The 15,262-nt window shown below is 44.8% G+C and overlaps 1 protein-coding gene across 3 annotated transcripts in view; it reads right to left on the reverse strand.

Moving 5' to 3' along the window:
* ano2b (anoctamin 2b) overlaps nucleotides 1–14,055 on the reverse strand; it is a 64,641-nt gene extending 50,586 nt beyond the window's left edge. Inside the window, exons 1-2 of one of the 3 annotated variants that reach the window (XM_057854405.1) lie at nucleotides 11,948–14,055; nucleotides 6,582–6,778 (exon numbers count right to left, since the gene is read on the reverse strand). In XM_057854405.1, the coding sequence (XP_057710388.1) occupies nucleotides 6,582–6,778; nucleotides 11,948–11,984 (234 nt within the window). In that variant the 5' untranslated portion in view covers nucleotides 11,985–14,055. The remainder of the gene's footprint in view (nucleotides 1–6,581; nucleotides 6,779–11,947) is intronic. The other 2 variants (XM_057854406.1, XM_057854407.1) reach the window with 2 other exon arrangements.
* Between the last annotated feature and the right edge of the window lie 1,207 nt (nucleotides 14,056–15,262).

Here is a 15,262-nt window from a genome sequence, read left to right on the forward strand (position 1 = left end):
GAAAAATACATTTTCATGACTATATTTTTATTTTATGTATTTATTTAATCTTTATTTTATCAGGCAGTCTCATTGAGATTAATATCTCTTTTACAAGAGAGGCCATAGCACAAAAAAAAACATTCACAAATATCAAATAACTCAAAATACACTAACGGAAACAGTTACAATAATCAGTAAAAACATCAGACAAAAGAGATTTAAAAGATGAATGACTGTCTGTAGTTTAAGAGTAGATTGCAATTTGTTCCATTGAAGAGGAGCATAGTAGCTAAAGCCAGTTCTGCCAACATTAGTGCGTGTGAGTGGAATGTTTAGGGTGAAGTAGTTGGATGATCATGTTTTGTAGTTACTGGATTTGAGTGACAGGAGAGATGTGAGGTAGTTAGGAAGTTTGCACAGTAGTCTTATAGATGATGTGGATATTTCTTCTTGACTGTAGTGAGGACCAACCAACGTTTTCATAAAGGGTACAATGACGAGTGCAGAAAAAGCTATATCATATATATATATATATATATATATATATATATACATATATACACATACATACATACATACAGTGCCTTGCAAAAGTATTCGGCCCCCTTGAATCTTGCAACCTTTCGCCACATTTCAGGCTTCAAACATAAAGATATGAAATTTAATTATTTGTCAAGAATCAACAACAAGTGGGACACAATCGTGAAATGGAACAACATTTATTGGATAATTTAAACTTTTTTAACAAATAAAAAACGGAAAAGTGGGGCGTGCAATATTATTCGGCCCCTTTACTTTCAGTGCAGCAAACTCACTCCACAAGTTCAGTGAGGATCTCTGAATGATCCAATGTTGTCCTAAATGACCGATTGTCAGGAATGAACGGGCAGGCAGGCAGGTTGTTATGGACCCAAATGCAGGGAAAACGAAAAAGGCAGCGAGGCAGGTGGCAGAGAACTCAAAAGGGCTTTAATGATAACTAACAAAAGGCACAAAGTACAAAACAAAGGCTGTGGTGATCAAAAAACTATCAACAAATAACTTAGGTCACTAACAAAGGCTGAATATCAAAAACTTACTGAGACGAACACGAGGGCTAGGACTGGACTTCAACTTTGACGCAGGCACAGACATTGACATAGACATAGACAATGACGCAGCAAGGAGTGAACAGAAAATGGGAGCATATATACACAAGCAGACAAGGGATAACGAGACAAGGAACAGCTGGGTAACACAGGTGGATGCAGATTGCCGAATACACTGGGAAAACACACACAGGTGAGAGTAATGGGTAATCACAGGACAAGTCACACAAGGAGAAACCAAACACAAAACCTAACAGTACCCCCCCCTCAAGGGACGGATCCCAGACGTCCCGAGGAAACAAAAAGTCAGAAGGTTGCTCGGAGGAGGGAGCAACACCAGCCCGTCACGGCCAGTCAGGCGGGCGTCCAGGACGCCAGACGTGGGCCGATCGCACGGGTCGATCGGGAGGGCGCCCGGGGCGCCAGACATTGGGCGACCGCACAGGCAGATCAGGCGGGCGTCCCCGACGAGGTAGTGCTCGGTTGTCCATACCGCCACGTTTTGGCAGGAAACGGGGAGCAGCATCATCGGGGCGAGGGTCCGGAACAGAGTCGGAGTCGTCGTGCGGACCAGGAACAGAGTCGGAGTCGGAGTCGTCGTGCGGACCAGGAACAGAGTCGGAGTCGGAGTCGTCGTGCGGACCAGGAACAGAGTCGGAGTCGGAGTCGTCGTGCGGACCAGGAACAGAGTCGGAGTCGTCGTCGTCGTGCGGACCAGGAACAGAGTCGGAGTCGTCGTCGTCGTGCGGACCAGGAACAGAGTCGGAGTCGGAGTCGGAGTCGGAGTCGTCGTCGGAGTCGTCGTCGGAGTCGTCGTCGGAGTCGTCGTCGGAGTCGTCGTCGGAGTCGTCGTCGGAGTCGTCGTCGGAGTCGTCGTCGGTGTCGTCGTCGGAGTCGTCGTCGGTGTCGTCGTCGGTGTCGTCTGCTGGCGGGACAGCAGCGGTGTCGTCTGCTGGCGGGACAGCAGCGGTGTCGTCTGCTGGCGGGACAGCAGCGGTGTCGTCTGCTGGCGGGACAGCAGCGGTGTCGTCTGCTGGCGGGACAGCAGCGGAGTCGTCTGCTGGCGGGACAGCAGCGGAGTCGTCTGCTGGCGGGACAGCAGCGGAGTCGCAGGAGACTGCTGGCGGGACAGCAGCGGAGTCGCAGGAGACTGCTGGCGGAGCAGCAGCGGAGTCGCAGGAGACTGCTGGCGGAGCAGCAGCGGCGTCGCAGGAGGCTGCTGGCGGAGCAGCAGCGGCGTCGCAGGAGGCTGCTGGCGGAGCAGCAGCGGCGTCGCAGGAGGCTGCTGGCGGAACAGCAGCGGCGTCGCAGGAGGCTGCTGGCGGAACAGCAGCGGCGTCGCAGGAGGCTGCTGGCGGAACAGCAGCGGCGTCGCAGGAGGCTGCTGGCGGAACAGCAGCGGAGTCGCAGGAGACTGCTGGCGGAACAGCAGCGGAGTCGCAGGAGTCTGCTGGCGGAACAGCAGCGGAGTCGCAGGAGTCTGCTGGCGGAACAGCAGCGGAGTCGTCGGGCACTGGAACGAAGGTCAGACGGCGAGGCGCCGGGACAGGGACTAGGCGACGAGGCGCCGGGACGGGCACCTCGGGCAGCTTGGACTTTGGCGCTGGCACTGGACTGCGTGGAATCAGCGCAGGCACTGGAACGGAGGCCAGACGGCGAGGTGCCGGGACAAGGACTAGGCGACGAGGCGCCGGGACGGGCACCTCGGGCAGCTTGGGCGCCGGGACGGGCGCTGGACTGCGGGGAGCCGGCGCGGGAGGAGCTGGACTGCGGGGAGCCGGCGCGGGAGGAACTTGACTGCGGGGAGACGGCGCGGGAGGAACTTGACTGCGGGGAGCCGGCGCGGGAGGAACTTGACTGCGGGGAGCCGGCGTGGGAGGAACTTGACTGCGGGGAGCCGGCGCGGGAGGAACTTGACTGCGTGGAGCCGGCGCGGGAGGAACTTGACTGCGTGGAGCCGGCGCGGGAGGAACTTGACTGCGTGGAGCCGGCGCGGGAGGAACTTGACTGCGTGGAGCCGGCGCGGGAGGAACTTGACTGCGTGGAGCCGGCGCGGGAGGAACTTGACTGCGGGGAGCCGGCGTTGGCGGAACTTGACTGCGGGGAGCCGGCGTTGGCGGAACTTGACTGCGGGGAGCCGGCGTTGGCGGAACTTGACTGCGGGGAGCCGGCGTTGCCGGAACTTGACTGCGGGGAGCCGGCGTTGCCGGAACTTGACTGCGGGGAGCCGGCGCGGGAGCTTCGGGAACCCACGACGTCAGCACCGCCGCCCGCCGTCGGCGTTGACGGCCAAGCCGAGGCTTTTGCTGAGGGCCTTCAGGTGGCAGGGGCGGCAGAATAGCCCCATTAGGCCGCAGTGAGCCTGGGCGTCCCCGCAGACCACCCCGGGGGGGTCCCCGATAGATGGCCCACCGGGATCCCAGGTAGGAGTCTTTGGCCAAGATTTCAGAACGGGATATAAAGTGCGACGGGTGGAAAGAAAAATTACCAGGGGAAACGGAGGGCGTGAAATCAAAATCCAGGTCGGAGTCGGAATCAGAATGGAAATCATATGAATCGTGATCTTCAAAATCAGAAAAATCTGAATCTAAAAAAACGTGGCGAGGCAGAATATAATCAGGGGAACATGCGGATGGTCGTCGGCGTGTACGCCGGTGCTGGATTTTTCCCGCTGGGTCCACTAGTGGCTGCGTCATTCTGTCAGGAATGAACGGGCAGGCAGGCAGGTTGTTATGGACCCAAATGCAGGGAAAACGAAAAAGGCAGCGAGGCAGGTGGCAGAGAACTCAAAAGGGCTTTAATGATAACTAACAAAAGGCACAAAGTACAAAACAAAGGCTGTGGTGATCAAAAAACTATCAACAAATAACTTAGGTCACTAACAAAGGCTGAATATCAAAAACTTACTGAGACGAACACGAGGGCTAGGACTGGACTTCAACTTTGACGCAGGCACAGACATTGACATAGACATAGACAATGACGCAGCAAGGAGTGAACAGAAAATGGGAGCATATATACACAAGCAGACAAGGGATAACGAGACAAGGAACAGCTGGGTAACACAGGTGGATGCAGATTGCCGAATACACTGGGAAAACACACACAGGTGAGAGTAATGGGTAATCACAGGACAAGTCACACAAGGAGAAACCAAACACAAAACCTAACACCGATGATGTTAAATAGAATCCACCTGTGTGTAATCAAGTCTCCGTATAAATGCACCTGCTCTGTGATAGTCTCAGGGTTCTGTTAAAAGTGCAGAGAGCATTATGAAAACCAAGGAACACACCAGGCAGGTCCGAGATACTGTTGTGGAGAAGTTTAAAGCCGGATTTGGATACAAAAAGATTTCCCAAGCTTTAAACATCTCAAGGAGCACTGTGCAAGCCATCATATTGAAATGGAAGGAGCATCAGACCACTGCAAATCTACCAATACCCGGCCGTCCTTCCAAACTTTCTTCTCAAACAAGGAGAAAACTGATCAGAGATGCAGCCAAGAGGCCCATGATCACTCTGGATGAACTGCAGAGATATACAGCTGAGGTGGGAGAGTCTGTCCATAGGACAACAATCAGTCGTACACTGCACAAATCTGGCCTTTATGGAAGAGTGGCAAGAAGAAAGCCATTTCTCAAAGATATCCATAAAAAGTCTCGTTTAAAGTTTGCCACAAGCCACCTGGGAGACACACCAAACATGTGGAAGAAGGTGCCCTGGTCAGACGAAACCAAAATTGAACTTTTTGGCCACAATGCAAAACAATATGTTTGGCGTAAAAGCAACACAGCTCATCACCCTGAACACACCATCCCCACTGTCAAACATGGTGGTGGCAGCATCATGGTTTGGGCCTGCTTTTCTTCAGCAGGGACAGGGAAGATGGTTAAAATTGACGGGAAGATGGATGCAGCCAAATACAGGAACATTCTGGAAGAAAACCTGTTGGTATCTGCACGAGACCTGAGACTGGGACGGAGATTTATCTTCCAACAGGACAATGATCCAAAACATAAAGCCAAATCTACAATGGAATGGTTCAAAAATAAACGTGTCCAGGTGTTAGAATGGCCAAGTCAAAGTCCAGACCTGAATCCAATCGAGAATCTGTGGAAAGAGCTGAAGACTGCTGTTCACAAACACTCTCCATCCAACCTCACTGAGCTCGAGCTGTTTTGCAAGGAAGAATGGGCAAGAATGTCAGTCTCTCGATGTGCAAAACTGATAGAAACATACCCCAAGCGACTTGCAGCCGTAATTGGAGCAAAAGGTGGCGCTACAAAGTATTAACGCAAGGGGGCCGAATAATATTGCACGCCCCACTTTTCAGTTTTTTAGTTGTTAAAAAAGTTTAAATTATCCAATAAATTTTGTTCCACTTCACGATTGTGTCCCACTTGTTGTTGATTCTTGACAAAAAATTAAAATTTTATATCTTTATGTTTGAAGCCTGAAATGTGGCGAAAGGTTGCAAGGTTCAAGGGGGCCGAATACTTTTGCAAGGCACTGTATTATATATACTGTACTTATAAAGCTATACTATAAAAGCTCAATAATTATAGGAGTCGAATTCATTTGTTCATGGTGTCATGAATAATGAATTACCACACAACTATAAACCACGTAAACATAAAATACAGTTTAAAATTGTAGTAGTTGCTGCAAGCCTCTTGAAATTTAAAAAGATTGGACGTCTAACCAGGGGTGAAAGTGGCTAGAATTTCTTACCGGAACTCCTCGACGTGAAGGTCAACACGGAGCCAGAAATCTTATTTATTCATTCATTTTTTTCTTTCATTTTTTTTGTTTTGTTTTTGTTTTGGGGGATGGGTGTAAAAAAGTATATACTAGTATATATTTTATAAACCAGATATCTCAAAGTAACACATTTTAGAGCTGTAATTGTAATAACCGTGATACCGTGAAATCGTGATATTTTTGCCTAAGGTTATCATACCGTCAGAATCTCATACCGACACATGTCTAGTCATGGGTCTTCCAGCAGGACAAGGACCCAAAACACACTTCAACAAGCACTAGAAAATGGTTTGAGAGAAAGCACTGGAGACTTCTAAAGTGGCCAGCAATGAGTCCAGACCTGAATCCCATAGAACACCTATGGAGAGATCTGAAAATGGCAGTTTGGAGAAGGCACTCTTCAAATCTCAGAGACCTGGAGCAGTTGAGCAAGGAAGAATGGTCTAAAACTCCAGCAGAGCATTGTAAGAAACTCATTGATGGATACCGGAAGCGCAGTTATTTTGTCTAAAGGTTGTGCTACCAAGTGTTAGGCTGAGGGTGCCAATACTTTTGTCCGCCCCATTTTTGGACTTTTGTGTAAAATGATAATGATTTCTGTGTTTTTTTCATTGTAAGCAAAATAAATGAAGATATTACTACCGAAGCATTTGTAATTGCAATCATTTTCTGGGAGAAATTGAGCATTATCTGACAGAATTGACGGGGCGCCAATACTGTACATTGACTAAATTGACACATAAGTCACCTTAAGTAGACTTTGAGCTTCCTCATTCCAAGCCTCCTCTTTTTCAGCGTCCACTTCCAAAATGCTCTCAGTAAACGGCTCCAGGCCCACCCGTGACACGTCCCTGGTCAGCTGGTAGAGGGCGTCGCTGTGGATGGACGAGGACTCGCTGAGAGCCGTAGCCACCGGGACGTAGCCTCGTCCGTTCCCTCTGGACTCTGCCGGACATTTTTAGGATTCAAGTGAAGAAAAATTGACTGTATTACAGCTTTAAAAGATGTAACATTACTGTCTCACTTTTCTGTGCACGATGTACTGTTTACTCTGAAAATACTTCTCACTAGGGACAAAAGAAAGTGGAGCATCTTGGATGATTCAGCCGTATTGATTTGAATGTACAGTATCATCTACAGCAACTTTTTTTTGAATCCTGGAAAAACCAAATCAATTATTTTTGGGGGTGATATAAAGTGGGAGCACTGGCTATGAATGCTCATCTTTCAGTGCCATACACGGCGCTAGACGTCCACTCTATTTTGACCGGGACGGGCAAATGAACCAACCAGCTGATGAATTCAAGGAATTACCAATACAACTTTAATTTTGATGACTATGACTCATAGACTTCATAATATATTGATGTGAGTCACCAGTGTTGTTAATCTTACTTTAAAAAAGTAATTAATTACAGTTACAAATTACTTCTCCCAAAAAGTAATTGCGATAGTAACTCAGTTACCTGAATGTAAGCGTAATTAGTTACTTGGCAAAGTAACTGGTGATAATTTTCATGTTTTCTCAAAAAAATAAAATAAAATAAATAAAAAATAAATAAATAAAATTTAAAAAACGGCCACACAATGTGAAGTTTAAAGTGCTTTGGGGAAAATTGGCCCTAGCCCAATTCTTTACCCTAAACTTAACTAGACAGGTGTATTGCGGATATTGCGATAACTAGATAGTAACCTTTGCTATGTGTGGAAGTCATTTAATGTTGTGAATCAACCGTTAAAGTTGTTAAAATTGCTCCTGTTATTCCATGAGTTCCCTTCTATTTTCCACATGTGTAAGTTTTAAAACTGTTTTTTCATTTAAAGATAGATTTAAGCTAAGTTTTGTCGATTTAGATAAAAAGTTACTGAGGCTTGCTAGGAAGGTTTTCTACAACACAGCCTTCCTGAGAAGTCTACTGCTTTAAGATGGCGGCTGTTTACTAACGCTTCTAGTTCTTTATTATACATGTTGCTCATGCCGCCGTGTCTGTCATGTGCATCTAGTTCTGTATATATATGGTATCTACCCAAGCATCATGTGGGCGTAGTTTGTAGGCTACCGGCTACAGTTAGGTATTATTGGAGCCAGAGCCGATTGGAGCCACCTAGCATAGTAGCATTGCGTTTGCAACGGCTTCACACTCCCTTGCCTCCTCCCAACTCCTGCTCTGCTCTCTCGTCCCCGTGAAACTGTCTTTTTCAGACTTTTCTCGCGTCAGTCAACCGACATCGTAAAGCATAGTAATGACTCATTCCCCATTCACTGAGTCACGCCTTCCCGAAGGGGGCCGTCCCACACTCCGCTTCATTTATTAGCAGTTAGTCACATGCAGCGATCTAACGCCGGATTTAGGTTGAAAAAGTACAAAAGCTGTACCGCATACAAACAGGAAGGATTGTTTGTTGAGGGGTGATTTGTTCGAGGATTCAAGGTAATTATTATATTTTTCGTACCATGCATGTATTTTGAAACGTTGTGAATAAATCAATTGGGGAAATTAGCCGCTACAGCATTGGCATTATACTTTGAAATATTTACGTAAAATAACTGCTAACTGCCCGGTTTCTTGCTTTTAACCAAGAATTGAGATTGTTTTATGTCCATATCTATAAAGAATTCAGGGATTTAAGCATTTATTCACAATAATTTTAAATGCAAAAAGCTATTTGTTGTACTCAGGGGGCCGCAACAGTGACTTAAAAGACTAGCAGCACATTCGACATATTTACGTAAAATAACTGCTAACTGTCCGTTTTTTTGCTTTTAACCAAGAATTGAGACTGTTTACGTCCATATATAGAGAGAATACAAGGATTTAAGGATTTATTCACAAAAATTTTCAACGGAAAAAGCTCTTTGTCTGTTAATGTTGGCCGCTAATTTGCTTACTAGCATCATAGTTTGCAATATTTTGATAAAATACATGCTACCCCTACATTTTTTTAAATTTTGCTTTTAACCGACAATCGAGAATGTTTTTCGTCCATATTCATAAAGAATTCAGGGATTTAAGCATTTATTCACAAAAAATTTAAGCGGAAAAAGCTCTGTCTGTGATATGGCGGCCGCAAATTTCCATAGTTTGCAATTTTTACGTAAGATAAATGCTAACTGCATGTCTTTTTTTTTTTTTTTTTTTTTTTGTGCTTTTAACCAAGAATCGAGACTGTTTTACGTGCATATCTATAAAGAATTCAGGGATTTTAGTATTTATTCACAAGAATTTTAAACGAAAAAAGCTCTTTTTCTGGTATATGGCGGCCGCTAATTTGCTTACTAGCATCATAGTTCGTAATATTTAGATAAAATAAATGCTACCCGCACGTTTTTTTTTTGTTTTTTTTTTGCTTTTAACCAACAATCGAGACTGTTTTTCGTCCACATTCATAAAGAATTCAGGGATTTAAGCATTTATTCACAAGAATTTTCAACAAAAAAAGCTTTTTATCTGTGATGTGCCGGCCACTAATTTCCTTACTGACTAGCCTCATAGTTTGCAATATTTACGTAAAGTAAATGCTAACTGCACGTTTGTTTTTTTTTTTTTTTGCTTTTAACCAAGAATCGAGACTGTTTTACGTCCATATCTATGAAGAATTCAGGGATTTTAGCATTTATTCACAAGAATTTTAAACGGAAAAAGCTCTTTGTGTTTCCACTCGATCAGCTTTGATGGAGATAGGCCCCCTATGAATCGGCCCCGCGCCCCGCCAATACATTATGAAGCCTATGTATGACTACACAAATGTTGCCGTAAGAAGCGTCGCAAACATCTTGCGCTTTCAAGCAATTTTATTTCGAACATCAACTTGTTGCACTTTCAAGTACATGTTGGCTTTCAAATGCATCGAACTGTCTTTTAGTCAAGACTGCCACTGTCTTTCTTTTAATAATAAGGTTTGGACGTGTGGTTATTTAGGGATACTGACATCTGTAGCCATAGTAACCAACCGGGCTACGTACTGTGCTCTCCTTTCAGTACCGCGGACAGCTCTCTCACCAGAATTGCTTGAGTGTTTTCTCTACTTTAACATGCACAATATGCTAATGAGTAGGTCAAGATTACTTTTTTGGGGGGGGAATACGTTAATTACATGGCAGGAGTCGCATTTGGCTCTTTTTGTGGTTGTGCAGCCTGACTGCGGGTCGCACTGTAGAGTAAAAGGAGGCCTAGCAACTGGAGGGTCGCCAGCACCAAATACCCGAGGAGAGAGAAAATCCCTCATGCATATGTTTATGACACAGGATATGTGTCGAGAGGCATATTTATGCACATGCATCCAATACTTATGCTTTTATGTAATCAGATTTGCCGATTACATCGTTGGAGCTGCGTCAAATCACGATTGGATTGGCATTTTCTCAAACGCTGTGTGTTAAAACAACATATATGTGGTACAGTTTTACTACTGGTGAATTCATTTGGAGTCAGTAAATAAGAGTTAATGCATAAGCCTGAGAAATAATGACAATGTTTCACTCTGAGCCAGGATTTGATTTTAACTGATAAAGATCATTACAGTGTTCCTACAGGTTTCATCAAGTAAAAGACTTTTTAAGACCGCTTAGAAGAGAATTTCTTGTCCAAAACCAGGGGTCCCCAAACTTTTTCCTGTGAGGGCCACATAACCCTTCCCTTCTCTGATGAGGGGCCGGGGTCAGTTTGTAAAAGAAAAAGTGTGACAATTGCAGGAGTGCCTAAATGTAAAAATGAATTGTTTTTCAGAAAGCCACAATCAAATAACCCTTTCTGGATTCTTCACGGAACAAAAGTAAATAAAATAAAAATAATATAATATAATTAAGGTTGTCAAACGATTAAAAATTTTAATCGAGTTCATTACCAAACCATCTATAAAATATGCCATATTTTTCTGTAAATTATTGTTGGAATGGAAAGATAAGACAAGATGGATATATACATTCAACATACGGTACATAAATACTGTATTTGTTTATTATAACAAAAAATCAACAAAATGGCATTACCATTATTAACATTCTGTTAAAGCGATCCATGGATAGAAAGACTTGTAGTTCTTAAAAGATAAATGTTAGTAAAAGTTATAGAAATGTTATATTAAAACTCCTCATGTTTTCGTTTGAATAAAATTTGTAAAATTTTCAATTAAAAAATAAACTAGCAGCTCGCCATTGTTGATGTCAATAATTACTTACGCAATGCTCATGGGTGCTGAAGCCTATAAAGTCAGTCGCACCCAAGCGGCAGCAGAGGGCGACAAAACTCCGAAAAACACAACAAGTACACATTTCACTGTGCTGTCATTTTAATCTGTTTGAGCGGGGCATTTGTGCATTAATTGTGTCGAATATTTTAACGTGATTAAATAAAAAATATAACTACCACCCATTAACGCGATGATTTTGACAGCTCAAAATATAATATAACATGATATGATGTGATATAACATAATATAATATAAAATAATAATGACACTATTAATTAAATAGATAATAACCAAATAACCGTCTCTGGGTTTTTCACAGAAAAAAGCCAGGAAATAACTAACAGTATTGGGGGGGGGGGGTTCTTTTTTTTAAACAAATTTTTTGTTTTTTTTTGTTTTTGTTTTGTTCAGGGTGCCGAACCAACTGTGGCTGCAGGCCGTAGTTTGGGGACCCCTGTCCTGAACTCTTAAAACCTCATTGTAAACCATATAGAGTATCCCTTTAAAAAGTCAAAATGGATTGGACTCCTAAACCTTTAGAAAATAATCTAAATGTAAACCGTATAAACCTTAAAAACAGTCAGAAAAGTCCCCCAAGTTTTTTTCTTAAATTTCAGGAATTTAAGACCAACCAGAAGGAATTCACTGCCTTTTTGAGTCAAAATGTATAAATTTAAGAATTTTGAAGTCCTGCCGGTAACCCTGTCATTAGTTCTCATCCCTGGTGACTCCCTCACCTTATTTGCAGTCTAGCACACAAACACAGATTAAGATAATTGGTATGAAACCCACATAAAACAGAAAAAACATTTAAATCCAAACACAAATTACAGCTGTATTACTCAATACGTCACCTCAGTTGATTACCCCACACAACCCGCTCACTGATTGCTTTCCTACTATTGTAACTGTCAAAACCCTCACCTGTCCAGGTAGAGGACGGCGATCGACGGACAGCCATCGTCCATCGAAGCTCCACCACTCAGTCAGTCAAGCATGTTTCAGCCAGCAGGTGAGAGGAAACCCAGCAACTCAGCAGTGCAATCCTCAGATCAGTGGAAGATTAGCTCGGGCTGGATTAAGACTCCGACTGGCTTGGTGGACGGACGGACGGACGCATAGACAGATGGCTGTTTGGAATGACAACCATGCAGAGACAAGCAAAGATTATTGGGCCCTCTAATGTGCATTAATTACTCAGCCTTCTGTTGACGTGCAAAACCACACAGGGGCTTCTTATGCAGGGATTAGGACTGAGGAGATGATGTTCCTGCACAAATTAAACACACAGAAGGCCCACCTAACGCGTAAACAAGTGGAAAGATAGTCCGTTAGCCAAAAGATAAAAATATCGACAGGTGCGAAATGCATTATGTTCACTATGTTGAGGAGCAGGAGGCTTATACAGAAAATTGTCAGAATTGAGTCATTAGCTGCCACTGATAGACGTTTAATCCATTTGAAGTACACTGCATAAAACAAAGATATAGAGCACTTCATTTTAAGGATACAGAAAACATGGTAGCGTAACAAAGTAGTCACGAGTTTATTTACTGATGGGACTCCATGTGAGGAAGTGGTACAGCGGTTAAAAGGTTAAAAGGGAGGTCAGGAAAGACTAGAGTAGGACATACAATAAGCAATTCTTAACCAGTAAAGAAAGCCTGCATTGGAAATGCCTATTTAAAAAAAAAAATTATTACTTATTTGACCATCCAATGTACAAACGGTGACACTCGCACGCGCCCAGACGTTCTGTCAGTAAGGGTATCTTATGTGGCACCAGCACACACACGTAAGCACGCACACACACACCTCCACGTTCTGTATCCAGTTACAGCTGGTTCAAGATATGTTCAGCACATTAAATTTTAAGTATTAAAAGCCTGTGCGCTGTAATTGAGGGCACCTCTTAAAAAGGTCAAGCTTTTTCTCCAAATATATGTAAAAAAAAAAAAAATCTTTTGGCAAACTGCTAGATGTGAATTGTGTGGGTGTGTTTTAATTAGACTTGAGTGACAGTCACCATGGTAACGTGCAGCAAGAAAGCCCCCCTGCTTGTGTCAAAATCGGCTGCAAAAATAACATCTCTCACTTCTAGCGAACTGGGGACGACCGATCACTCAAGAAAAAATGGAATTCCAAGCCTTGTCGTATTTAAAAGTTGATCTGCTGCAAAGCAAATATTAATATATTTATTTATTTATTTTAAACCTGTCCTGTTCAGCTGTTTGACACGGAAAATGGACGTCTTAAGTACCCGGATGGTCTTAACAGTTTTAATGTTTCACATTAAGAGTCTGACATACTCCCATTGTGATCATTCAACATACCTCGTTTATTATGACAAAGCAGCGAACAGGAAGGGGTTATGGGGAAACACAAACTACAACAAGAAATACATTGGAGGTCTACACATATGTTGGTGCTATCGTCAGCTAGATGCATTTCCGGTTGACACCATGTGGGGGGCCTGTTGACCAGGGAAAGAGGGGGACGGGGGTGGGGGAGTCTATAAGCTAAGTGATTGAAAGGGGTTGAGCACAGGTGTCAAAACGATTCCAGAAAGGGCCAAGTAGGTGCAGGTTTGCTTTCCAACCAATGAAGAGGACACCTTTTCACCAATCAGATCTTTCACATGTGTAATCAGTTCAACTTTGTCAGGTGCTGCTTGTTTCAGTAGGAATTCAATGGTTAAATTCTCTGCGCGGTATTGGTATGAACGAAATTTAGCACCCACTTGGCCCTTTCTGGAATCGGTTTGACACCTGTGGGGTGGAGTGTACACAAATCAGCTCTGTGATCTAGAACCCAGTAATCGTGTGAGTCCCTTGTGAGTGTAAGCCCGTTGGCGACCGACCCTACGCCGTCCAATCGCCAATCCCGGCACCGGGACCCCCTACCCGAGCGCGCCCCATCGCATCCAGCCGCACGCGAGCCCCACAAGGCACGCAACAGCCACGCAGACAAGCGGAGACGCCACGCGGGCACCAATCCAGGGCCATGGCCCCCACCCAGCCAGCCCAGGGAAGAAGAAGGGCGGACGGAGGGGGGTGGTTAGCGCAGCCCGTCCCTCCTCCCGCAGCCCAGCAAAATGAGCCCCCCCCCCCCCCCCCCCCCCCCCCCGAGATCCAGGGTGGTCCCCCGGGCCACCCGCACACCCATTAACCGGCCTTCAGGGATGGCAAGAGGGGACGCGCCACCAACTCCACGCCCACCCCCGTCCGCCCACCCGGCCCACGAGCCACAGCCGCAACCCTCCCAACCGTCACGGCACGCCACGGGATCCCCAGCGGCCCACCAAGCCTAGAGCAGCGCAGGGTCCCCCGCCGGAGCAGGCAACACCCCGCCGATACACCGGCGCCCAGCCAGCGACCCGCAACGGAGCACAGGGCGGATATCCAGCCAGAGAAGAGAGCGGAAGTCGGAGGCAGGAGAACAGCGAGGAGCCGCCTTGGGGCGACGCAAGATCGGAGCCCCAACCTCCACCCAGAAATAAGCAAATATTTATCGCATGGCATCTTTTCACCGACAAAAATGTCCAAGCAGTTGCAGTTGACAACAATAGCACTAGATGGTGTTCAATCACAGATTCATGTCAATCTTATGCACTTCTAACATGTTCCATCCTTGTTATGACACTAGCATGTAAATCTCACATTAGCATTACGTCAATTCAAACAAAAGCATACATCTCATTGCACATAAATAGCCTAAAGTGCATCACACACCCACGGGTCATTATCATAAGCATTGATGTCAAGTGCACTCTATGTTCATTTACATGTGTGCATATTAATGGGCACACACTACACGTGTCGTATAGGCTTTTGTGTTACTTTTACATGAAACCTAAATATACACACGGAAGCAGTAAATTCCCTCGATGTCTGATCTGGTTCACGGGTTCCTGTAAAGGAACCAGGGATATTAGAAGACATTGCACTCCTTTTTGTCATTTGACAAGCATGATAATGTAGACCAAATTGTGTATTTCAATGCAGTATTTTGTAAGTAAGGTTACAAAAATGACAGATTTCTCACTATAAGCTGGTAAAATTTGTATTGACTTGTCGAATGATCTCATTTCAACGCCATTGACGACGATAGACTACTGTAATTTCCGGACTATAAGTCGCTACTTTGTCCTTCATTTTAATCCTGCGTCTTACAGTCCAACTGTGGCTTATTTGTTGATTTATTTGGGTTAATAGGTAACACTTGACAGCGGCGTCATAC

The sequence above is a fragment of the Corythoichthys intestinalis genome, chromosome 13, assembly GCF_030265065.1.
Source record: "Corythoichthys intestinalis isolate RoL2023-P3 chromosome 13, ASM3026506v1, whole genome shotgun sequence".
Lineage (NCBI taxonomy): Eukaryota > Metazoa > Chordata > Actinopteri > Syngnathiformes > Syngnathidae > Corythoichthys > Corythoichthys intestinalis.